This window comes from Labrus mixtus, chromosome 6 (assembly GCF_963584025.1).
Source record: "Labrus mixtus chromosome 6, fLabMix1.1, whole genome shotgun sequence".
Taxonomy (NCBI): Eukaryota; Metazoa; Chordata; class Actinopteri; order Labriformes; family Labridae; genus Labrus; species Labrus mixtus.
The window spans coordinates 26,876,026-26,902,999 of NC_083617.1; the positions used below are offsets into that span (position 1 = coordinate 26,876,026).

The 26,974-nt window shown below is 42.1% G+C and overlaps 2 protein-coding genes across 3 annotated transcripts in view; one reads left to right on the plus strand and one right to left on the minus strand.

Moving 5' to 3' along the window:
• Positions 1 to 21,537, plus strand: part of marchf5 (membrane-associated ring finger (C3HC4) 5) — a 31,256-nt gene extending 9,719 nt beyond the window's left edge. The window contains exons 2-6 of the mRNA XM_061040739.1: positions 2,775 to 2,977; positions 15,752 to 15,882; positions 16,017 to 16,200; positions 16,298 to 16,464; positions 19,087 to 21,537. Coding sequence (XP_060896722.1) covers positions 2,775 to 2,977; positions 15,752 to 15,882; positions 16,017 to 16,200; positions 16,298 to 16,464; positions 19,087 to 19,206 — 805 coding nt within the window. The 3' untranslated portion in view covers positions 19,207 to 21,537. The remainder of the gene's footprint in view (positions 1 to 2,774; positions 2,978 to 15,751; positions 15,883 to 16,016; positions 16,201 to 16,297; positions 16,465 to 19,086) is intronic.
• A 68-nt stretch (positions 21,538 to 21,605) lies between these two features.
• The window catches only part of ide (insulin-degrading enzyme), a 36,586-nt gene continuing 31,217 nt past the window's right edge, over positions 21,606 to 26,974 (minus strand). For both annotated transcript variants that reach the window (XM_061040735.1, XM_061040734.1), the window contains exons 23-25: positions 25,744 to 25,816; positions 25,589 to 25,656; positions 21,606 to 24,941 (exon numbers count right to left, since the gene is read on the minus strand). In XM_061040735.1, coding sequence (XP_060896718.1) covers positions 24,846 to 24,941; positions 25,589 to 25,656; positions 25,744 to 25,816 — 237 coding nt within the window. In that variant the 3' untranslated portion in view covers positions 21,606 to 24,845. The remainder of the gene's footprint in view (positions 24,942 to 25,588; positions 25,657 to 25,743; positions 25,817 to 26,974) is intronic.

A 26,974-nucleotide genomic window follows, 5' to 3' on the forward strand; every position in this document is an offset into this window, starting at 1 on the left:
AAATATGTTTTTTTACAGCATTGTTCATGAAACAATGCAGCAGCAAATGGTAACAGCATGGCAGACTGTTACTGTTTCTGTTACACAATATATCAAAACCAGTCTATAAGGTCTATTGTTTATAACGTTTTTTAAACAGGACAGAGTTATCCACAAATGTCTATCCTAGTGATGTTACCAGGTGACACATTTCAAAGTCCATTAAAACACAGTTAAATTCAGAGACGTCGATTAGTCTGAAGGAAAGAAAACCTTCATCAAACAGTGAAATTGAGCACAGTTTATTACACATTGCTCAACACAGGATCACAGCATCTGAGGGCACACAATGTCAAAGTGTTTTGCTAAGTGTGGCTAACGTTAGCAGTGCTAGCACTGCCAGCCTTTGGTCCTTCTAGCAGGTAAACATCGGCAAACCTTCGCTGAATGTGGTTACGCATTCCAATAGTTTCTTAATTTGAGTGATCAATAGTACTGCCAAACCCCTCTGGACTATGAGGTGCCATCCTTGCTGGTTTACGTCTGGGGGGTAGAGCATTATGGCGGTATGGTGTAGCCATTGACCAGCTCCCAGCCCTGGCTACGGGTGGGCAGCAGCATTACAGCTCAGAGACAACCTTTAACCCCTTCTTCAGGCCTGAAAAAATAAAAATATTAATTTGTTTAATGGACTTGTAATTCTGGTTTCAGCTAGCAAGGGTGAGGACGTTTGATTATTCAGTTTACTAATTGCACACATCCCCGAACCTCCCCACACATCTAGAAAACAAACGAGAGTGATCGTTCACTGGTTAAACCATAATAAAGCAGTCTAAAAAAAAAACCAATTTCTTAGACACTAGAGCTGGGGCGATATGATTACTCACCGTCTGTGTTTGTGCTTTATTCAGTTGTGCATTAGACTAACATCTATCAGTATCCACTAAAATATGTCATAAATTTTGTATCTCTAACTAGATTGTTTTAATGCCTAGACCTTATTCCTCCTTCCTCATACCGTGAATCCTTTTTTAAGAGGAAGAACAGTCAGGACTTTGCATGTTTGGGAGGATAGGAAGGAGGATGTGTTGAGGTACTTTTGTGGAGGATGTTAAAATATGGTTTGGCTCGAGGCCAGGACAAGGCATTTGTCTGGATGTCACACACAAGGGAGATTGTGTCTCCTCTGCAGCCCAGCCTCTGCACATCCTCACGGTGGTTCATCAGAACATTGTGTTCACTTGCACTGCGATGCCTTGCTGAATTTAGGCCTGAGTCGCAGTGTGATAAATCCTACAGGCAACGTAGGACAAGAAGCATGTAGCTCAAACTAGAGGCTGCAGAAAGCAAAAGAACAAGGTGCACAATGAGGTGAATGTTAGACCTCATTTGAAGGTTTGGTTAGAACATTATTGATTTTGATGAGAAATGATAGGCATGTTAATGATGTGAAATATAATCTTGATCCTGAATACCTGGCGTTGTATCCATATGGCTGCGTGAAGGGCAAGTTTGTATGAAAGAGAGTGACTGTGCTCTGAACATTTCCTACTGTGCTGTCAGCAAAACAGCTTGTTTGCCTATACACTCTACATATTGATCTTGGCTTATATCATGCAGAGTCACTGCCCCGGACTGACGTGGTGTGTGTGTCTGTGTGTGTTCCACTTAGAGACTTTGATCAGTACCTGTTTGAATGTTCTCTAAATGTTCTCTCCAACAATTTCCTCAGGAAGAAATCTAGAGGGAGTTTGATCTAAACCTCAACTTTGACTCATTTTAGAAGTGACTTTGTTTTTGCTGAGTGCCACATTTTCAAAGGGAACATGAAATGACATTAACACTGGTCTCTCCTTCACTGTACCACACAAGGACAAACAGAAAGTCAAACACACTGGCATGTCTCAATAGAAGAAAGCATAACCTACATAATAAGAAATACTACATACTCCTCATCTAACATTTACACCAGACAACAGTAGGGGGGAAAAAAACCAAAAACAATAATACAATTCTACAATTCATTTTGCAGACGCTTTTATCCAAAGCCACGTATATCAGAGAGTAAGTATAACACAAGCAAGGATCTAGAAAATAGGAAACAACATCAGTAACGTGCAAAGGAACAGCTTTAAGTCTGATCAGACACACAGGTACTGACAGGAAGTGAACAGAGGCAAGCACAACATCGGCATCAAAACCATCCTAAAATTATATTCAAACAAAACAATCATCATCATAATCAGTAATATCAAAACCATCGTCATCATCATCAAGGTTGAAGGTATTAAGTAAGGAGGTCAAAACTTGTGACTTTGACATGAAGGGCTCTATATCAGGAGAGTCACCGATGTTATAGAAGTCGTAAAACAGTTTATTTAGATAACCAAGAATGCATTGTGAAAAGATATAAAGCCTGGAAGAAACATCAGGATGGTTTGTTTTGTTAGTAGTGTCTACTGTTGGTCTTTGGTCTCTTTGGTCTCTTGTAAGCCTGTTTTTGGGCTGGGGATATTGTTTATGCATGACACATTGATACAATCAGTGCAAGTAAAGGCTTGTATTTTGTTGAGGCCATGTTTGTTCTCTATGTTGGTTGTCTCCTTCTCTGTCATTTAGCTAATGATAGACTCTTAATGTAAAAGTATACCACAGAAAAAGCATCGCTTAACTATAAAAATACATTAAAATGTATTTAATTTAGACATCTTTAACCTGCTTCCTGAGTTATTTTGTTCTTTGTGTTTCATTGTCTTCATCTGACCTGTGGTGTGTTTTTGTGTGTTTGTTTTCAGGAGCTGCTGGGTGTGTTTTGCCACAGACGAGGATGACCGCACAGCAGAGTGGGTGCGTCCGTGTCGCTGCCGCGGCTCCACTAAGTGGGTTCACCAGGCCTGCCTGCAGCGCTGGGTGGACGAGAAGCAGCGGGGAAACAGCACAGCACGCGTGGCCTGCCCACAATGCAACGCAGAGTACCTCATCGTCTTCCCCAAACTGGGTGGGTTTCATCTCACTATGAAATAAAACTAGGGGCTTTTGGGGTTTTCTCTTTGGGCTGAGAGGCTTCAACAGTCAGGGGGGTCTAAGGCATCACAACGTACTTTTATACTGGGCCGAATTGTATCGGCGCTGATGAAGGCCTAGTGCTGTCTCTTTTTACACTTTTTAGTTTTCCATAGATATTAAAGAGGACATGTGGTCTCAATGAACCATCTGTGCTGTGCTTTGGTCAAAATATAACATGAAGCACCAGGAGGTTTGTGACCCTGTATAAACCAGCTCTCTCAGAACGCTCCGTTTTGGTGTGTGTGTTTCTTTAAATGTAATGAGCCCCCCCCCCCCTTTTTCCTGTAGACATCACTCCTCTGTAGCGAGAATAAAAATAGCGGACCTGCGCAAAAGTTTTGTTCTAGGCTGGGGGTGGAGTCCATGGGTGGAGATACCAGGGGAGGGGATGGTTTTTTTTTTTTTTTTACCAGAATCCCACTGTGACATCACAAGGAGAGCACATTTGAAACCAAGCATTTTTCTCTGTGTTGTACGACTTGTGCAGACCACAAACAAAGGACTGGATGGGTTTATTTCACATTTTGTGGGTCAGTAGACACTCAGGTTACCCAAATATATGTTCAAAAATACTGTACAATTGGATATTTCATAATGTTCCCTTTAAACTGTAGTGTAAAAGAGAGCGTGGCTGCTGCTCTGCTATACTCCACTGACAAGGAAGTGACAACAAGTTTCCAGTCTGTAATTCTGAATTTAATTTGCTCGACTGTGAAACTGACCTGACACCGCTCATTTTCCACTACTTGCCAACGTACAGGCAGCATCATGAAGCAAGTTTCCATGTAAACAGCTCGCTGCAGCTCCTCTTTGAGGGCTCTCTAGTAGCTGCTTCCTGAAACTGTATCCAAGCTGTTCGCTCAGTGTTGCCTGAGTGTGTGTTTATTTACCAGCAGAGGTTCTGAGGTGAACTGGGTAAACATTCCCTCTCCGCCTGACGAGGAACAGAAGGGGGCTCACTTGTTATTCAACCTGTTTGGAGGCTGATTAACCAGCTGCAGGTTAGAGAAGCGGCTGCACCAATTATCCCGACACGTCAGAGTGACGAGGGCTTCAGTCGTTCCTGAACATCAGCCATGATTCATTTCACTAACAAACATTTCATAGGGACATGCTTATGTGGACAGAATCAGTACTTATGTTTGTGTCATGAAACATGTTTCTGGCTGCGGCAAAAAGATTTAATGTTCACATCTTAATGTCTGACATGGACATGGAAATAAAACAAGCGAGCTGTCGTTTATTTGCCCATCGCCTCCCGGGCCGCTGCTGTACCGACCTCAAAGAGAGAAAAGTTGCAATTTGAGACAGTCGCTGGCCCTGAGACAATGTCGGTGTGCGCCGTGCAGAAGGCCTGGCCCAGCTGGTAAACAGGTTCAGGTGTATTTATAGAGGGGCTGAGGTGTCCGTCACCATGGTGCTTTAAGAAAAAGAGGTCTGCTCAGATTCTGTTAACACTTCCTGCTCCTCTTCCTCATCAGTAGATAATAGGGATGGGAATTTACAGTAATCCCTGTACTCGATTACTCGAATTACCTAATGAACGAGTACTCGAGTACCCGCAGATTATTATTATTATTTTTAAACAAAAAAAGGGTCCGTCGGACACAGATCTCCCGGACCGGAATCATAGACTTTATAGACCTGTAAAATGACATAAACATCCAATATTTAAACATAAATATAAATAAATAACCAACAACAGAAAGCGATTTCAATTTCAACGACGTCGCTGACAACGACGTGTGCTAACAGGGCTAGCAAATGACGTGATGCGAGACTGCCTGTTTTCTCCTTGTGCTTTAAGCGCATGTGGTTAAGCATCAAACTAGTATTTCTATGGTATGCAAGTTTAACGCCACATATCTTGCACTGCACATTAACTTTATCGTTCTTGTCGAAGTACTTCCAGACATCACTTTTCTTGACTGACATGTCGCAGGTGTAGCAGACGGTTCTGTATTTGTTGTGCTTTTGCTTTCGGTGTAATAATATGTTCCTAGAGAGTTGCCGTAGCTGCCGTAAAGCCGTTGTTTTTGCTGAAATCTGGCTCGGTGTGTACAAAAGCTGAAGCCGTGGCCGGAGAAGTCATACGTTTGTATCCTGTTAATTATTTTCCTACCTAGTATATTCAGTTAGGCGAAAACAAAAAGCTGGGTCACACATGTAACGCTGTATGAGTTCAAGTTTTGTAGCCATGAGCAGTGCTTGCACAGGTGCGCGAGTAACGAAATGTTACTCGAATAATGGGGTCAACGGCGAGTACTCATACCCATCCCTAGTAGATAACAATGTGTTTGTGTGTATCTCACTCTGAGGCCTGACTACTGGTACTGATGTGGTCGCTGGCTACGTGTCTGTCTATCTGTCTGTCAGGCTTGCTCGCTCGTTTTTGTATTTAAGGTCATCTTAATTGGCTCACAGGTCCCACAAGAACTGTTCATTAGAGCTGTATCAAATCTCACATGCAATATGAAGGCACATGTAGAAGAGCAGTCCATCGTGCTCTAATAACACATGATTAGTGATAAATGATTTGATGTAACAAAAAAAAAGACAATACAGTAACATGGCCACAGAGCCCCTGAATTTGCTGACCACAGTACATCTTTCATGGCCCGACTGTGAACTTATAGGGAAAAAAAAAAAAGTACAGAAAGGCAACTGAAAACAGCCGTCTTTAAGTGTTGGCCTTTAAAGGTACAGAATGTAGATTCTGCCATCATTAAAATCTCATAGTTTGTATATTAATCAAATTAATATTGTTTCCATTTTGGCCGTATTGCATTGCACAAGTCCTTTCTCAATCTTAATAAGAAAGTCATCCTTTCCAACTTTGGATTTCTAAAACTTTTTAAAGCCTTAAAGAAACCCAGAACAGAGAACCAGAACAAAAGGACACGATGTCCAGGTGCTGTCTGTTACACCTGCTTGACCTCTTCCCCTGCTGCTGCTGCTGCTGCTAGCTCAAAGGAACAGGATGTGTTTGGAACTGTGGCCATGTGTTTGTGAAAGAGAGCAGAATGGAGGCCATCTTCAGCATGTACCATGGAGTGGCCAAAAAGTAGCTTTTGGTGAACATGGGCCTTATGGATTACCTTTAACATAACAAAACGACTACTATTGTACAGTTAGCGAGGCTCCAACGAGCTGAAACTCTGAAAGAATCGTGCAAAACAGTTTTGTTTTTCTTGCAGACGAACAAACGTAGTTGCACTGAATGCACAGAAGGTGTTAAAATAAAAAGATGACAACACGTTTTCTGCTCTTTCTATATCACTCCACTAACTATGTCAGTTTGTTGTTATCTGTTTCTTAATGCGCATGCTCTGATATTTTGAATGGTTTTCTTGTGGCTTGATATTTCACAAGAAGATACCTCTCGGCCGGTTAATATATTAAAACAGATTGAAGCTGTAAAATGCATCTATATGGCTCAGTACTTATATTTTATATCAATATAGGATACATTGATCTAAGGCTGTGAGTTTTAAAACGGCTGTGGCTCAGTTCATTGAACGTTTTGATGTATTAGTTTATGGTATTTTATCAGAATTTAGGAATGAGATACTCATCCAGGTGTTTCACTGCTATCATTTCTGTTTTTAGTCAGTTTTAATACATTTATAAAATGGGGTTTACATAAAGATATGTCTTTTATTGGTGTGAAGATAGGAGAACTCTGGCTCAATTACTTTGTATGCACCGTGTTTGCATTTTATGTAAAAAAAAATAACTCAAATGAATTACAAATTCCTTCATGTACAGCAAAGGACAAACCTCTGCATTGGACACTAACATGAAGAAATATCTTACTGGTTACCAAGCAACATGGTTAAATGAAATGTAGTGCTAAGGCAAACTTGAAATACATTTCTCACTGTCAGAGTTATATGGTCGTGATGTTCATGAATCTTTCCTCCTACAGTTTGTGTGCTGTGATGAATTAATATCCTATATTTATAAATTCCATCTCAAGCTTCGATGACTTTAAGTACACTCTGTGTTTGTTAAGTGGTGTTAGCCGCCTCGATCACATGCTCTGTCTTTGGGACTAGCTGTGAATTGAGCCCTTGTTTGTTAGTTATTATTAAAACACATGAGTGTTTTCCTCACAGTGGGCCACATCATTATGTCTCTGTGGTTACGTATATTCATCCAGTGAGGAGTGAAATGTTTAACCCCTCTGCCCGTCGGCTCCTTTGTGTTCCTTTGTCATCATGTGTTTCAATGTTGAAGTGGTTTGGACATCAGCCCTAGGGCATTGTAATGGATGAGCCAGTGATTTATTTTGAAAGGGAGCTTCCTGTTTTTGGTAGCTGATCTTCAGAGGGGAATTGCCCTCGGGGATTAGGCGGTTTCAGACTGGAGAGACTTCTTCACGGTTCTAGGAACAGAAGTGTTTTTTAATGTGAGAACTGAAGACGATTTGTGTTCTTGTGAGAGCCTGAAGGGTTTGATTTTTCATGTTAGACAGTTGTGACATTTTTGAGGCTGATACTCATTCTAAAAGGGTTAATAATGACAAACTATGGATATGGAAGCTGATTTATCTGTTGGCCTACATTTTTGAGCTGAAATAAAAACACAACTTTTCATTTTGATTGTGCTTTGATGAGCCAGTACTATGGCCGTGCTAAAGCATCCAGAGAGCGTTTCAGAATAACATTTTCAACTGAAGCCTGGCCCACACTAAAAGATTTATGAAATGTGAGCGACCTCACACAGGACGACAAATAATGATAGATTAATCTGTTTTGTTCCTATAGTGTGTGGAGAGCAGTGAAATGACCACAACAACCCATCACACACTCACAGGTTAATTCACCAACATCCATGGATCATGGATTGTAAATATTAAACGTGTTTAATATTACGATTTGAAATCAGTGCTACCCCGATGTTCTTCCAGCAGATCCGATCACTCCTAAAACACTGCACATCAAAGGAAAATCTGGAAAGATGATCTTTAGAACCATCAAAAAATTGTGACTTTGCTGAGTTTTGACGAAGGGGTATTATCTCGCTGCGTGTACCCCGCTTAAGAGAAACAACCAAAGGGCCATAAAGGTAACGACAGATTTGACCCTTTTTTAATTTCTTTTGCTCCAGAAATAAAAAAAGCAAGTATTTACTCAGACACAAGCACTTAGGTCAAATGATTTACAGCCACCTTGTTCTAAACACATACAAAAAGAGTTTATTCCCCCGATGGTAGCTTAACCTATGAGGACAGGGAGTGAAACTGTGGTTGGTGATATGCAAAGGCCTGAGCTGAGATGCTCTCCATCCTTGGAGAGAAAATACTTTTTCATAATCCCATTATCAAGTGTGAGCCAGAGGTGACGAGGGAGCGGAGCAGAGGGGCTTGATGTGTCTGGGAGTGAAAGTGGGTCATGTCGGAACAGCTCATCAAATGAACAAGTGGAGTAACGCTCCTCTGCTGATGACTCCATGAAATCAGAGCCATCCCACAGTGTTTCCCTGAGACTCAATCATCACATTCGCACCTCATCAGAGCTCAGGTCTGTGATGGTGACATTTTTACAGAACAGGACGTGACTCAGACCACATCCTGCAGAGCGCAACATGCAAAAGATGATGTGGATTTGCTCATTTTTGCATCTCTGGCGCTGCATGAGGTCAGACCTGGGTCAAATGCAAAAGCTTTTGGGTTTGTTGCTTGGACTACCAGATTGGTGTTCTTTTAATCACATTGTGACTCTTATGTCAGGGTTACACAAGAGATCCAGTACGAGGTCATAATTTGTAACTTTTGACATACATCCTTCAGCAAACACCCCCAAAATAAAACCTTAAACACCAGTGCTTCAGTTTGAATCAAACATATTATCCAACATCACGTCCTCCTCACATTTGAGGTCGTCTTTGTACAATGTGAGAAGTTCAGTCTCTGGCTGCAGGATACTCTGGGTGACGGTGCACTTTAAGATGAGCAGTAGGACTTTCTGTTATGCTGCGTCATGGCTGCAGTGTTCCTTCCCTGTTTCATCTCCTTTATTATTAAACTTACAAAGATAAAATACCTTGAGAATCTGCTTGTTGTACAGACAGCCAGTTTGTCCATGTGTATCATGGAGTATAAATCAAGTATAGGCATATCAAGTATAAAACTATAGAGCTCATATTCGTCCTTTCAAACAACCTGTGCAGCTCTGAGCCCTCTGATTGGAATAACAGCAACTTGGTGACTGTTTGTGATTTTCAAGGAACAAAAGTCAAAGTGTTTTTTTGAATCACAAGACGAAGAAACAGGAAATGGTCTCTATTAAAAATGTAAACCCGGTATGAGGTTTTGTGTAAGTTAAACCTTTGTTAAGGCAAAGATAAGGTTAAAAAAGAACTCTTTAGGTTACAATTTTGCTTCTGACATTGATGAGAAGACCCACTGTGAGCTGGTTTATGGATTATTCTTTAATGCTTTTTCCCCCTCTGGCATGAGGCAAAAGGGGAAACAGAGCAGCATCACTGCAGCCCACAGACATCAGAGTATCTATACGCTGGCATTATTCCCAGCAGCACCTGCTGCAGCCGTCATGCTAATTTGGCCGGCGGTATAACTGTGAGGACGCCGTGTCCTTGCCGCTCTTTCTTCACTGACGCTCTGCCTACAGAGTAAACATGCCAGCTGGAACCTTGTGCCAGCGTGCATGCCCACTACTGACAAATAGCACTTTTCCCCTCTCTCCTTCACATCCCCCCTCTCTCTTTTTAATTATCTTAATATGGAATCGGCTGCCAGCGGCCGAAACGGATTGCTCAGCTCTCTGTCCTGCCAGCGGCCATTAAGGGCGACCCAGTTCCCCTCGGCTGTGATGCCGTAATGCTTAGGCAGGGAGAAAGCGGAAGAGGTTCCAACCCTGTCATCAAAATAAGCCAAATAAATGCACTCAGGCAGTGCAAGATCAATCTGTTCTGCACACACAGGTGCTGTAAAAGTCGAGAGAGAGCTTCTGTGTTTGCAGCTACTTTAGAAATAAAAGTATGAAACCCAGTTTATTATGCTTCTGACTTTCTGTAGCTTCCTTCCTCCAGAAGTGGCTCAGAGCAAAGAGCTTTAGCATGGACTGGCCTGTGCAGTAAACTCACAGATTTTATAGAGTCCGCTGCAGAAATAGGTGAACAGCTAACAGTGGCAGAATTGTATACGAGATGTGGAAAGTGCTTCTGGGCTGGCTGTACAAACAGTCAAATACAGTCTGACTTACATCCTGACTGCAAAAACCTATAACCCAAAAATAAGCCTGAAAGTGAGCCTGAAAATGACTTCTGAAAGCTGGCATTACTTTTACACATGATGTGTCGGCTTGCCAAATAAAAATGTATACTATACTTTGGGCTGAGTAATGATAAATGATATATGAATGATAAAAGTCAATAACTATAATAAAGTATGCATGACTCTTACTCAATGTGAGTGTGGATGGTTCTAAAAGCATAAACCTGAAAAAGCTACTCACCTCCTTATTTTATGTCAACTTCCATTTCCCTCTAAAGGTAAAGAACATGTTTCCAAATAAGTGGCAGAAAGTCAACTTAGTGGATGTCAGTGACAGCTCAGCAAGCAGCTCCTATGTTGGACAGCCTTTGTCCACCAGTGTGAAGAGAGAGAGAGACTTAAACCTGTCTGATTTAGTGCTTTTACCTGTTTGAAACACCCGGTGTGCTCGTTCTTCGGACAGGAGGGGACATTTTTGCACCTTTAACAAACCTTGTTAATGATGAAAACTTAAAGAAAACAAACTGAGCTCCTTGAAAGAAGCTGAGCTCAGTTTGGCAGCTCAGCTCACAGCCCCTCACAAAGTCCTGTGTCTGTTGAGAGCAGGAGAGTAACCAACTTTTAACATGAAACACATTTTAATATAGATCTATACAGGTTGTTTCTGTGTCTTTAAATATGTAAATGAGCTGTGTCTGACCACACCCCCATTTCTGGAAGAACTTGTATGTCTCGGGATTTCTAGCTCCATGTCCTATTGTTTACAGTGAGAAGGCAGACTCAGAGGGCAGAACAAACACCTAGCTGTGGGAGTGTCTCTCACCTGGGGGAGGGGCTACTGCCCTTTGTGATGTCATGTAGTGAATATGTGTCATAAATGTCGATAAACTCTATTTTAAGAACACATTGTGATAATATTTCCTGCCATGTCCAGCTTTTATGAAACCTTTTGAGTCCCTGATTGAAAGATGTCTGTGCAGCTCTGCGAGCAGTCTGTAACAAGCTCCAGCTCAGTTGATCATGAATGGAAGCTCTCTGTGCTACAAGGTCGAGCCGTTTCTACGTGCTGTATGGCAGCCTTGTAGAGTAAAATGAAGAGGATAATATATCCATCAGTTTGCAGCTGACACACCAAAGGGGAACGTGTTCTTGAACCCAGTCCTGCTTTCACAATGACCAATGACTCAGCACGGTTTCAACGCCACTTCACATCTTTATTTCTCAACCAGACAAGACACGTGTCAAACTCAGTGTTTTAAAAATAAGATTATAAATGTCAGCCTTCCCCAGAGACGAGCATGCTTCTCAGAAAGCCTGTTGAAATGACCTTCAACCACTTTTATAAATAAGTCAGCTTGTGTTTCATCTCTGAATAAAAAGTCATCATCAGATGTCTGAAGGGAAAAAGGTTTAAACAGCCTGAAACTAAACAAAGTGCTTGTTTATTATGAATATATTAAATGTTCAGAACTAATTTTAAAGGCATTTAAATTAGCAATAATTAAAGGCTGAGACCTTATTCATGTTCACTGTTAAAGAGTAAAAGAATGGATTAACTCGCTCTGCTCTGACAGAACCCAGCTCATTGGCTGTATGATACATGGACGTAGTCTTAGTGATGTTATCTATTGGCTTCTAGGCATTTTGAAACCCAATATATCTCTGGTGCTACCAGCAACGACGTAGCCCGTTGCTAGCACTAGCTGAACGTGAGCAGAAAGACTCAGGACAGAAAGTCAGACGTAGGAACGCTTACAGCATCCGTTCAATTTCAAGTTTAAATCAAGCAGCAACCTCCGGTCTTGAAAAATGAAGCCAATATGGAAGTGCAAATTCCTGCAGTTCGTCGAGTGTCTGCTTAGACACATGACTGGCAAAAAAGCTGTTTTTACAGCATAAATAAACATGTTTACAGCCTGGTACAAAAAACTAAATAGGTCTGAGTAGTTATTAGGGATGCAACAATACGTACCTCGGTTTTTTGGTCACGGTTCATGGTTCGGTTCGGTTCTGACGGGCCGGGCCGTTAAAATGTTTCCAGTGTTAAGTATTTTAGGCAAATTTTACAGAACATCAAGCGATTTAGAAAGAGACCTACTTTTTTCATTTTAAAACTATTTATTTTACTTTGAAGCAAAACAAATTCAGGTGCTCTCCTTTCAGCCTATTGCAAAGTCAGATTTGATTTGAACATGAAGTAAACTACAATTAGGCTTTCGGAAAAAGGGCGTTTGCGGCCGTTAATATACCTGGACGAGTGAGAAACACTGCGCTCTACATGTTTTCCAGGCGCGCACGCTCGCTTCACACTATCAGAAACTGGTCTGTAGTGAGACGCTACTTGAGCAATGACTGCAGCCTGTATGATCTATAGACTGTCACTGTACCGGCCCTGGCGGCCCTTCAGGCAGCCCGGCCCACCGGGAATTGTCCCGGTTCTCCCAATTAGCCACTCCGGGCCTGGCTGCTCCTCACTGCTCGCCGTGCTAAAAGTAATGTTGTTGTCAGCGTCACCAAACTTTAGCGCGTGGTGATTGGCTATTAACGCACTTGGCGCACAGGGTTTCCTCATCCCTGCGCGCTGACTCACAGGCACACACAGACAGAGCCAATTTAGAGAGAAATACAATGCGCGGAAACTAGTTAAACGCCAAACCGTTAAAACCACAATTCACAAGTCAGTATTGAACTGTGGATGCCGTACCGAACGGTTCAATATTTTATTGAGAATTGTTGCATGCCTAGTAGTTATTGTCATCATGGGCACACACTGTACGGGGGGGTGAATTTATTTAAAACGGCTCTGTTTTGATTTTGAGAAGGATACGTATTATCCATAGTTAGGCTGACATAATTGACAGGTGCGCACGATGTAAGGGTTTGTCAAGAGGGTTAAAACCAGCCTCAGCTCCAGCTCTCAACCTGTCGTTAGGTTGACTTAAAGTTAGACTGAGACAGGATTTCCAACATGGCGATGGTCGATGAGCCGCCGTAGCTCCCTGCCGTAACAGATGGGTGATGTCACTCAGGCTTCATGTCTGTTCACAAAATGATGCACACACAGATCTTGTGGAAACCACCAGAAAGTCCAGAGTATGGTTGGCAAAAGTTTGGATACTTTGATCCTCTTTGATTCCTCATGTTCTCAACCGATACTATCTCTGATATTTTGATAATCTATACTTTAAAAAGTACCAAAGTAACCCAGAATAAAAAATCATATCTTCAGTCATCATCAAGTGGTGCCGCGAGTAAAAAAGGGAGAGCTGTCTAAATTGAACATATATGTTGGCAAGGTTTTTTTTTCTGCAATTGAGACAGTCTGCAGAAGCTTTCCTGCAATTTTAGTCAATTAAAAAAATTAAAGGTTACCAAATATTGGCTGCCTAGGACTGGTATCTGTGTTGCCATGGTATCTAAACAGGTATCAATAATGTTTCATTTTTACTGGTTTTGTATCAAAGTTTCAGATTCTGGTATGTTGACAGCTCTTGAAGTCCTGAGTTATTCAGTAAAGACAGGCCAATCTCTGCGCTCTGATATTTCAGTGTTACCTCTGAACAAGGAGCAACAACATGACAAGCTGTTTGAAACTCAAAATGTAGAAAGTGACCACATACATGTGATAGATCCAAATCAGAAATTTTACAGATTAGCATTGAATTGTGAGTACCAGTTCAGACATGAGACTGATAAGAAGTTTGTGTGGTGACCATGTAAAAAAAAAAAAGGTTTCACAGAGGATGTAGTTACTGCTGAAGCTGCCAAACTTCTGCTGCGCTGTTTCAGATTTACACAATGAAGGAGTTGTGTCGTTAGGTTTCTGATGTTCACTTCCACATACAGTATGATGCATTCACCTGTAAAAAACGAAGTAACACAGACAGCATGACATCACAAAGGGGGTCAGATCGGAATGTGCGCCGCGCTGACTTTAGCTCCCTATTAACATACGAAAGCAGATGCTGATGAACATCTTGGAACATGATGTCAAGAACCAGCACTGATCCGTCTCTCAAATACAAAATAGCCCTCATTAGTGAGTGATGTGTACATGTAGAAAACTCTGATTGTGGTTAGAAGCTGTTCTCTGTGCTGTTTAACAGAGTCACAGCGCAGCACACAGAGGCTCGGTGCTGTGCGCTCTCCTCTCTGACTCCTCGGCCGGTTATTAATAGGATGTGGACAGCTCTTGTCAGGTTGCCTTCCTGTAAATATTGCATGATTTCCCTGAGGTGGGCCTGAGAGGAGAATGCAGCAGAGATGGTTTCAGACGGGGCGGTGCAGGTGCTCCGAGGGCAGGTTTGGACTTAAGATAAATCCTTACAGCGAGCTTACATGAGAAGCGACCAGGTTATTTTTGACCTCGGTGGAACCTGCCTGAGAGCCTCCTCCCTCTGTGTCAATAACCCCGCAGCACAAGGTGTGCTCGATACCTGACCTGCTTCCCTCCGGCTCTCACATGACTGCATTATTGTCATTTTTCTGTCTGCTTCGTCTCACGACCTTTACTTGGTTTCAGCTTCCTCGTGTCTTCGTTTTTTTTTTTTTGTTTTTTTTTTACTGCAGTTCACTCAGAAACTTTTTGTCCAAAGGTCACCTTGCTGGTTAAACTTGACTTTGACACTTTCACATTTCTGGCTGCAGGCTCTCTTCCTGAAAGATGACTGAGATGTATGTGTGTTTGTTACCAGCAGCAGTCTCATGACCCCTGCTGTACACTCAAATAATGCTCTCAGCGTTATCACCCACGATGCATCACACTCGCTCATGAGAGTTGATGACATTCAGAGACACTGTGACACTGACATTTTTGAAGGTTTGCCTCCACCAGTATTATCAGCAGGTTATGGGCCTATTCAAGTTCAAACCATTATCTTTGTATTAGTATTTTCTGATCTACCCCGATATTAAAACCTTTTACAGAATATTTAATGGATAAAAAATTCACTTTGTGATCTAGAAACTACAGTTCAGAAGTTATGTTAGTCTTTCTGATGAACCTCAGTGGTGTTAGGGCTGAGCGATACAGACCAAAAATCATATCTCCATATCTCTTAGCTGAATCATAATACACAATATTTTCTGTAAAGAAACAACAAAAACAAAGTCAGTCCTAAGCCAATGCCACATTCCAAATGTCACACTGACACTTTATGAACAGCCGGCTGCACAGCATTTTCTGAGTTTCGCTGAGAGAGGGAGAGAAAGTGAGAGGAGAAATGAACTGGCAGCTCTACGGAAGAAACGTGTAACATTATTTTAACAACAACAAACTTCTATATTGATATGAACGATAATGTCTCACCCTGTATCTCGTTTGAAAATATATCCATTTCTCAAAATCCCCTAAGTAGTGTGTTATTGCATACATATTCCTTGATTTGTGTTAATGGAGTGATACTTTGTGTGAGATGAATTATTAAGAGTTCATTGGGGTCTCACTCTGTTTTCCTCCTCCATCAGGCCCTGTTGTCTACGTGCTGGACTTGGCCGACCGGCTCATCTCTAAGGCCGGCCCCTTCGCTGCAGCCGGCATCATGGTGGGCTCCATCTACTGGACGGCTGTGACCTACGGAGCGGTCACTGTCATGCAGGTATGAGCAGCAGTCTCTCTGTTTTAACAAAAAGCACAGGTGTTGAAGTTCTTTTTTTACTCATTAGAAGGTTACAGTGAACTATTTTTCTCACTGCGGAATTTTCCCACTGTGACATCCCGTCTGCTCTCCAGGTGGTCGGCCATAAGGAGGGTTTGGACGTCATGGAGCGGGCAGACCCTCTGTTCCTGCTCATCGGCCTGCCCACCATCCCCGTCATGCTGATCCTGGGGAAGATGATCCGCTGGGAGGACTACGTGCTGCGTCTGTGGAGGAAGTACTCCAACAAGCTGCAGATCCTCAACAGCATCTTCCCAGGTCAGGACACACTCACTGATGTGTTCATGTGTCCTTTCTGCTGCTTTAACTGTTGGTGATGAAGTAATACAACACAGTTCTGTGCTGCTCTCTGCAGGAATCGGCTGCCCGGTTCCTCGTATCCCGGCGGAGGCCAGCCCTCTAGCGGACCACGTGTCAGCCACGCGGATCCTGTGCGGTGCCCTCGTCTTTCCTACCATCGCCACCATCGTCGGGAAGCTCATGTTCAGCAGCGTAAACTCCAACCTGCAGAGGACCATCCTGGTGAGTCCAGCCTGAAAATACCCTCATCTGCATTACATATGTGAATATATGAAAGAGGGGCTACAGGGGTAAGTGTGAGCTTAGCATCACAATCAGGTGTGCCTCTGAAGGTATTCACTGCTGTTGATGATAAATATTAATTACATGTCGTATAAAAAGTCGAGAATAAGCCCTGAATATCATGTTGCTAAAGATGTGCAATGGCTGGATGTTGATTACCTTCAAACAAACCTGGACTTACTGTTTGGTCTTATTGCTAAGCTAACAGCTAACAGCCAAGCTTGACATTCATTTGCACAAATATAAAAGTCAAATCTAAGATGAGCTTGACCATGGACGGATTTTGCAGTCAACAGTTCAGGCTTCTGTTTTTCACATCATCATGTTTCTCATTTGTGGATGACGTCATTACATCATGTCGTGTCTGATGTTGAAACTGAGCACGTGTCAGTGGACGATAGCCATCTTTAAAGGCTTTATGTGATTTTTCACACTTAAATATAATATAAATCAAGTATCTCCTCTGAAAATAACTGTGAGTCATGACTGTCTACAATGGGTGTAACACCCGAGTCCCACTGTCTGTGATGTTTTCAGAGTTTTCAGAGTCCTATCTTCAGTTTGTTTACATTGTCAGGATGGCCTCACGTATAAAAGTTGTTTAATTGAGGGACTACAGAAAAGAAGAATAACATACTGTACTCACTGCTTAACTGTGTTTCTAGATCACGCTCATTTCAGGTAAATTTACATGCAGTGTGAAGATACGAGCATAATAAAGATCGCTAGCATTAGCATGCTAACACAACAATGCAGCGCAAGTTGTTTTGGTTTCATGCTGGTGCTCAAGGGTGACATCTGCTGGATCAAAAAATCACATATAAAGCCTTTAAACTAAATAAAGAACCCTACATTTAGAGCATCGCTATCATCTCTCATATAATCTTTAAATTGGATTAAAGGGATCAAAAGTATTTGAAGTATTCACATCAGAATACTTTGTTCCTGGTACAGATGAAACTCAAAGAGCATCAAACCTCTTTTACCTTCTGGTCAACCAATTAAAATATAACAGAGTTGAAATAATGTCTGCAGTTTGAATATTTAATCTTTCTGGAATATCCCGTTTATCAAAGACACCAGAGCAGCACAGTTCTCTATAAGGATGTGTTGATAATTGATTATAATTTACTGTGTAGGTGTGTTGTTCCTACATGCTGTCCTTGTTTTACCTCTTGTAGTTTAAAGGGAACACATATACATATCTTAATAATAATAATAACAGATGATTATAGAACAAAAGAGAAGCTTGTCGTCTTCTCTCAGCTGGAGGTGAGGACAGAGGACGTAACCAGAGTGTCTCGTGTGATCTGAGCTGCAGCGACACAACTGAACACTTTGTCCTCATCCACTGAACCCTGTGACTGACTGAGAGACAGACAGGCAGGCAGATAGGGAAACAGACAGGCAGGCTGCTGACTGAATGCTCTAAGGCAGAAAAAGGGAAGAGCCCTATCATCAAACACCTTCCATAGAAACATTTCTAACTTTGTTTAAATGATAACAAATCAGACCAGAACTTAACCCCTCCCCCAGGTGGGTGACACTCCCACAGCTAGGTGTTTGTTCTGCCCTCTGAGTCTGCCTTCTCACCGTAAACAATAGGACATGGAGCGAGAAAGCCCGAGTACACCCAAGCCCTTCCAGAGAGGGGGCGTGGTCAGACACAGCTCATTTACACATTTAAAGGTACAGACACAGAAATAGCCTGTTCTGAGCAGGGCTGAAATAGAGGGGTTTATAGACATGATCAAATACAGGATCAGAGTGGATTTAGAACAAGAAACTTCACAGACATGTTTTGAGGAGCTCTGAGACTTATTTGAACTGGTTGAAAAGGAGGAGAATATGTGACCTTTAAAATTGTTATGTATCTTTAAATTACTATAATGGAACATCTTGTTTCCAGACATGTGATGGCATGCTCATGTCTCACTAATTATTTTTTGCACCATCTCAGCCGTCACACTCAGACTGCAGAGCTGATGCCATTAAAGTCTGTGAGTGTTCAGTACTCAGGGTTAAGGGTCGGGATTGGGATTGAGTTTAGTTTAGCTGCACATGGCTCACACATATTATCTGAAATGTAGAGCTCGCACATCTGTCTGCACATCTGCTCTGTACTTTTTTTTACACAGCGTCTGTGTAATGTCTCTCCTGAATCCAAACAAATCCCAATAGCAGTTGTTTAGTTCTTTGCCACCGCACTTTTCCCTTTACCACATTTCCTGGTTCCTCTCTCATCCTCAGCCAAATAATCTGAGAGTAGCTGATGTCTTTCTGGAGCGCTGAAGAATCGAACCTGTACACATAAAGTCTTGTTACATCGGGACGAGCCATGTCGACTTAAGTAACTTCTATAAAGTTTGCACCACAGTTGAGCCCTCGTACAGGTTTCTGGAGGATCTCCTCTCTGTCTGTTTGTGTTTATTGGATGTTAGAATCTCTCATCCGTGTGACAGCCGGCGTGAAAATGAAAGAAGATCTTTCTGAGTGTGGAGAAACTTTGATGTGTGGCGCTGAATCGCTCTGTTTAAAAACGCTTTACTTCCGTTCTTTCAGGGAGGAATTGCCTTTGTGGCCATCAAAGGGGCGTTCAAGGTCTACTTCAAACAGCAGCAGTACATGAGACAAGCCCACCGCAGGATCCTCAACTTCCCCCCCGAGCAGGAGGAGGCCTGAGGAGGCTCCGAGGACAGCCGGGTGGAGCGGGGGAGTAAAAAGAAAAAAAAACTGTGGGACTGTGAACAGGAAGTGCTGATGAAACATTCAGCATCAGTGTCACCCTTTATCTCCCTCACACCTTTCACCCCTTCTGGAGTGACTCCCCCACAACAACATGGCACCTTTTTATAAACCTCCATGAGCTGAAGCCCGACTGGAGCACGATAACACACACACACTCACACACCTCTGGTGGATGTGCTTAAACAATCACATGACTAACCTTTATTGTGAACTTACTGTATTTTAAAGGAGGAGTGCGGGGCATGTGTAATTAAGTTTTATAATATCAATAATAAATAATCATTGTTTTATAAAGGTTTATTTTGCAGATTTGAAGCCCTGCCTTCGCCAATGTTTGCGTTTCTATCGAGCGAGGAGCGATGTTCAGTGTGGAATGTATTAAAGATGAATGAATAAATCGTGTTTAACCGTCGTGACTCAACACACAGACGGAAAGTGAACGAGGAGCTGTGTTTGAACTCTATTTAAATGTATCTGCAGTGCTCACGTCGTCTGTCTGCAGCTTTATCCCTTGTTTTTTTTTTTTTTTAACACTTTTATTTGATGTTTAAACCTCAGCCACCGTCACATCAAGAACCTGTTGCTGGGAGACCGTCTCCTCCAGACGGACAATATGGAGGCTTCTTTCCTCACGAGGTCGACTTCAGCACTTTTCAGAGGGGAAACAAAGATTCAGTGATGATGGTACTTGTGTGTGCAACCTGAGGTCTTTATCATGATGCAGACTGCAGGGACACTGAACAGAGGACGTGACAATGTGGAAAGAACTGTGTGAAAACATAAAGTGTCGGTCAGCCAGATGAACCGTGTTTCACTGACTTCATACTGATGTGATCCAACAGCGTGGACGACTCATATCCACATGGAGGACACTTTTCTCTGACGTCACACTCAGGCTGGGAGGCTCAGATCTTTTGATGTCGTATGAACAGTGTGCCAGCTTCTTAGTGGTGTAATTGTAAATAATCTAACAAACCAATAATCAACGCTCTCTGATTCATCAGCAACTGAAAAAGATTCAAAGTTCTTATTTCAGGTTCTAACAAAGTATTGAACAGCTTATGTTTTCATTCAAACACTTCACAGCTGATATTGTTTTATAGTCACATAAAATAATAAAAAGTTTTTTCCTCGCTAAAGGTCTCGAAGCTGGGAGGGCGTAACATTCTGACACTAGAGTTTGTCTTTAAAGTAAACCAATGTTTTGTTTTAACTAAGAAGTATTTGGTCCGGTTTCCCTCCAGGTGTCCCCACATCATCAACGCTCCTGTATGGAGTTTTTTTTATTTTACTGGTTATGAAACTGAAATTAACATTAATGCCTCTCGATGCGCTACAAAAGCAAACAAGACAATTAGCATAAAAATGATAGATATTTTAATGATTCTGGACTGCCACTGTGGGGCAAGTGTCAAAGTTAAGTGTGCTGCAAGCAAGAGGGAGCAACGGTGGCCTAGTGGTTAGTGTGCACGCCCTATGTACAAAGGGCTCCTTCACCGCATTCCCCACGCTCTCTGATTTCTGACTCTATCCACTGTCCTGACTCTCAACTAAAGGCATTCAAAAATATATATATATATCTACACATTAAAAAAAGAAAGCAAGATGAGATTGTAAAACAAACCCCTCCCTACAGGATAAAGTAACAAAGATTGTTTTGATAGAGCAGCCAAAATGGACAGAAAGTTCCTCACTGACACATTGACATGATTTGGAAGTTAGAACACAGCGGCAGTAACACATTTACTTTCTTGATGGAAACGATTGGAGCCTCCCACAGAGTATGAAATGAGAGAAAAATGTGATTGTGTTGGAAATCTGTGATATTTTCTCAGGTTTGTGATTTTTCAGAGATTTATTAAATGTGGCAGAACATAGAACCATTTCTTTGGTGGATTTTTCCCCCATGACATCCAACAACAAACAAGGGATGCCATTTCTTTACATACTAAACTGCTGTTATGGTAACTAAATGGTGGGTCAGTGGAAATCTTAAACCATGGGCCAAAAGTGACTGTGTGTGATGAAACTTTATGTACCTTTAGTGAACTGACTCTGACATGATGGTTTGTTTTTAATGATTGTGAGCATGATGTGGTTACCAGTGAAGCTATACACAAAGGAAATATCAGTCTGACCTCCACAGCTCCCCGCATCATGTTCACCTCCAGCCCGCCAATAGAGACTCAAATCTGAACGGTGTTGTGGCTCCTGACTTTAGACTTCTTGTGGTATCAGTTCTGTGAATAAATGTATTTTTCCAAATGTTGAAGTGCATTTTTTGAGACTGGTGAGGGGGTGGAGAGAGATTGAAAAACAAACGAACACAGAGACTCATTTAGTTGTTTATTAATTAGAAACACACAACAGACCAACTGAAAACCGGCCCATGAACCAAAGCGCCCCGTCGTTTGTGATCCACAAAGACATCCAGAAATAAAATATTAAACACCTTCAGATTTTCTAAATGAAAACCAATCACTACAAACTTCACAGGGTAAACAGTGCGCGGCCCGCCCGCCCACCCTGACGTGATATGTTGCTAGTTTCCTCTGAATAAAGTGACTGTCAGCTACTGTCTGAGGGAGTGAACGTCTGCTGCTGGTTGTCTTTGGGTTTGAACCACAGAGAGGAACAGTGATAAATATGAAGGTTTTGATCTGGTCAGGACATAGTAAAATGCTGGAAAACATTGAAGAAGCTTTTGATAGATCAAGATCACACGCTGGTCTAAGGGGGAGGGAAAGGTCCACATGTGAAACATTTGAGTTCTGACTCCAAACTTAGCAATCATCCCTTCGTTTTAGAAGACTTTAAACACATTTTTCTGACTGACATCTTTTCTCAGTTCATACCTAAAAACTCATAAACCAAAATATATTATTAGAAGCCACACTTCATTCTTTAGTCTCAAAAATTCACATTTTAGGATGCAGACTGCAGTGACACTCTGACACTGTTCATTTAACGAGACTAACCAGAGCGAGTGACATTACCGCGAGAACTTTGACAATTTAAAGGGTCAGCTCAGGCAGATACTCAACATTTCACATGTTCCCCCTCAGAAGTATTTTTCCCCTATATGCAAATAAAGTCATAAAGTTACACAAATCATTCCTTCCCAACTGGCCCCCGATCCTTCATACCCTTCTACGTTCGCTCAGTCTTGAAAACTCTGCAGCATCATAAGTAAGCAGTGACCTCATCTTGAGACCCAGGGAGGACAAACAAAGCCTAACTCAGATTCCCCGCTGTGTGAACAGCTCGGTGTGCAGCTCCACCAGCTTGATTTGTCACAGCAAAGCTGGTTAGCACCTGAGAGAGCAGGTATCGCTTTCATAACACTGCCATCACCATGCAAACACCCTGAACACTAGGCCTGTAGCTAAGGCTGGGCGATACGACAAACACATTATTCAACAATTATTATTTTTAAGAAGGATTTATACAGATTTTTATTTATAATGTGTTAATGTTTGAAGTGTATCCTGATAACTTTTACTGATTCATGGTTCTATTTTACAAGTTAAAAAAACAACAAACTGAAAATGAATGAAGATATTCTCCTTTCTCTTTAATCAGTTTTATCTGACTCACTAGAGCAAACATGGTTCATCAGAAGGGGCTGCTAGCTGAGCTGCTGCTAACAACCTCAGTTCAGTTATAAGGTAAGCAGTTTTCAGGGTTCAAAACAAACTGACCTTGAAGATTTAAACTCGTAAAACACTGATTTCACCTATAAAAATCAGCATCTCTCTGTGGCTCTTTAACAAGGGCTTCAAGGGGCCAAGAGCCGAGCTGCCACTTTATTTTTCTCAGCTTTCAGTCTCTTAACTTAAACAAATCTGATGTCTGTCACCCTTTATCCATTTGGAAGGAATGTCCAAGATCTAAAAGGTAACATTGATGTCTTTTTGGTGTCTGAGTGGAGAGAATAGGAGAGGCTGTGAGCTGAGCTGCCAGCAACAATTTAAGCTCAGTTTTAACTAAGTTATCATATTTTTAATTCACAAGACGTTTAAAGGAGGAGCATAATTACCCAAAAGGTCTCATCCTCTTAAAAGCAAACACAGCCAGTGATTTATACTGGCACAGCCATAGAATAAAGCAGTTTTATGTTTAAATCTTTTTTTCAATGCTCATCGAGGGGGACTTTGGGGGGCTGCAAGCTGAGCTGCTGCTAACTTTTGTCGTCTGTCTCTCCCTGCACACCCAGATGTCTTTACAGTTAAGAACTTAATGAATTTAAATATAAAAGCATTCAGGACCATGATTAGGTTTTTTTCGCCCAGCCCTACTTTGAGCCTTTTGGGGGGGGTCAGTTTGGACCACTCTGCTACATCTCATCCTGCCTCACACTGTCATCAGGATTATTGCTTAGCGAGAGAAGTGCATATTTAATCAGAAAACAAACCTGGTGAGGAACTATTTCTTGACCCCTCTTTTAGTATTGAACAAGAAATATTTCTCAGAGTTAAAGGCTAGCTGCTGTGTTTGACATCGATGCTGTAGAGGGGGTTGTGGGGTCAGATTGTGCCCCGGATACAAACGAAGTGATGCCACCCCCCCTCCGAAAAGGCACATACTGCAGAAAGTCTCTGCAAGTCTCAGACACAGTGGAAGAATGAAGATGATAAAATGCACAAAAAATCAAATCAAAAAGTTCCTCAGTTTCAGAAAAAAAGAACTTGAAGTGAAAAACAAAATGATGATCAAAGTGTTTTTTTTTATTTATAATCCATCACTAGTAAAATGTAAAGTAAAAAACAGCATGGAAGTTCCCCTGAGATGTCTGACTTACACACTTCTACTGTAAAATGCAATAAAATGTTAAAACCGAATTCTCACAGGCGTGATTCTCTGATCAAACTGCTCCTCAAAGGCTCCCAACATTTTACCAGTACAAGCAAACAAACATGTCAAACCTAACCTGTGAAAATGATTAAAACCAGAATGAGAAAGGCAGAGACTCTTCAGAAATGCATAAAGTTGAATAAAATAATCTGTTGAGTGTGTGTCTTCTTCATGTTTCAGGAGAATTTAAAGTTAAACATTCGAGTCCATCAAATTAGAGACCTTCATGGAGCTACTCTGTGTCTGTGTGTGTGTGTGTGTGTGTGTGTGTGTGTGTGCGTGTCCTCTACAGCTCGTCACAATAAACCAGCACTTCTCTGAAAAAGGTCAATTAAAACTATATTTAACAAGACGTGTTTCTACGTCGTCTACGGCCGCCCTACCTGCTGCTGTGATGAGTGTTTGTCTCCTTTAACATGAGGTGATTCTGCTGTGACTCGGTCATCACAGCTACACAGACGACCAGAGGCTAACTCTGCGATTCAAACACACACGACTGTTTCCAAGCTTCTCTTCTAGTGGCTGCAGCCTGCCACACGTGTACACACACTCTCTCAAACACACACACACACGCTCATGCAGGCTCAGTCAGATGAAAGTCTTCCTGACGGAAAGAGGAAGGGGGGGGTGGGGGGGTGGGGGTAAAGTTGAGGGAGCAGCAGGTCCCCCGCGGTCGTCCTCCCCTCCCTGTCAGCTGCGTGTCTAGCCAGCAGCCTCGCTCACAGTTTGGCAGCCATGAAGTTGATGTGAGGCCGGACCAGCGGGAAGAGAGGCAGGCTCCTCTTGAACTCGGTCATGTCCTGAACCAGCGTGGGCTGCAGAGACAACAAGAGAGGCTGCAGGTCAGAGGAGGCGGAGCAACAACGGCTGAACACATCAGTCAGCCTGCCTACAGCAGAAACAGCTGCACTGACACCGAGACTCATTCACCTCAACTGTAATAACATATTTATATATTTTACACTGGGTTTTTTGTTTTTTCTCTTTAAGTCAACAAAAAAAAAAACCCAGAAGAACGACACAGCTCATCTGAACAGACTCTATTCTTCTCTTTGATACAGAAACCACAATTATGTCAGACACTCCCTGACTGACAAATGTCTCAAAATAAAAGGGTTAAATAAATATTATTTTATAATACTGAAACAAAGGAAAATGCATCATTGTTTTGGACTATTTTAAGAGGCCAATGACATTTGTTGAACTGGCGGGAATTTGGGTGCCAAGACCGTGTTTCTTAAACTAAAATGTGTGGAGCCTTTCAGTCTTATTCACACACAGCTTTTCAGAAATGTAATAATTTTGAAAGACCTCTTCTAGTAAAAAACAGCTGACTGTTGATTAATCACAGATGGGCTGTATGCAGTTCACTGTGATTTACTGTCTCTAAATGTGTGCTCGGAGCGTGCAGAGCCAGCAGGTTAATGTGTTCAGGAGCAGAAAAATAGAACCTGATGATTACCTGTGGCAGGGAGGGAGCAGGGGCAAGGTTGACGTCATTCTGGGCGGGGAACTCTCCCACGATGGGACCTGATGAACACACAGAGAGACCCTCAGTTCAATCCGATGCTGCATGAACACACACAGAGTCTGAACAGAGCTGACACAGATACTCACAGGAGTCCATCTCTCTGGAGAGGACGTGCACCGACACCTTGTGTCTCCTGGGGGCTTCGACTGTCAGACGATCCTGCAGGAACGCACACAGACAGAAACCGACAGAGACACACAGACAGAAACCGACAGAGACACACACACAGAAACACACACACACACACACACAGACAGACAGAAACACAGACAGGTGAGATGATGCACAAGTGTGGCAGCAAGGAACATGGCTGTTTTCAAATTTGAATATATAAATAATTTCTTCTGAAACTCAAACTGAAGAAGTCCCTTTACTCGGACTCAGAATATGTCCGGTCAGTCTTGCAAACACTCTGATCTCAAAGCCTTTCCTGATGCATGCCTAATGTTCTTCTACTTTATGATATCCAAACTAAACAAGTGAGAGTAATTTGACTCTAAACAGTAAGATGCTGGAAAAGCTCAAATGTCCAACGTGAAAGCTAAAAACTGCAGCTACATTTCCAGTTTGGTGTTTCTTCTGTTCTTTGATTTATTTATTTTGGGGTGAAACTGATGATGTTTTTATTAGTAGTTTACATTTGATCAGGATCTTGTACAGAGATTATTTTATCATCCAGCCCTAACTGGAATGACTCATGATTTAGTTCAACATTGTTCCGACCACAGACGAAGAAAAAGCGTCCCGTGTGTGTTTGGCCGCCCATGTGTGTGTCTCAGTGAGTCTGCAGTGTCCTCACAGCCCAGTGGATATTTAGCTCCACAGTCGGGCCTCGTCACTGTCTCTGCGAGGAGGATTATATTAAGACTGAAGAATTAGCTCGTCTGCAGTCAGACTGTGTCGGCTCTGGCTACCAGAAATGAAATAAAGAGAGAGAGAGAGAGAGAAAGAGAAGGCGATTGTGGGCGATACGACATTAGAAATGCATGAGGGTTATTGTGCATGGGGCCTGTAATGGTTTCTGCTGGGCTCAGATAGCGGCTGTGTGTCATTATAGCGGCTGATATGCTGTGAGCGTCCTGTGTCAGTGTCACCTCCACAGCTACGAATAGAAGCAGAGAGATGAAAGCGGCCGCATTGAATCCACTGACACACACAGTTTGACTGGATTCAGAGCAGGAGTGTGTGGAAAAGATGCTGCTCTTTTATCTCTAAAGTGTTTATCACGCAGACTTTTAACTTTCACAAAGAAAGCATATCGGATATTTTAGATTGTTGCCATAAAATTTAAGTTGATCTAGTTTTATTCTGGAGCTT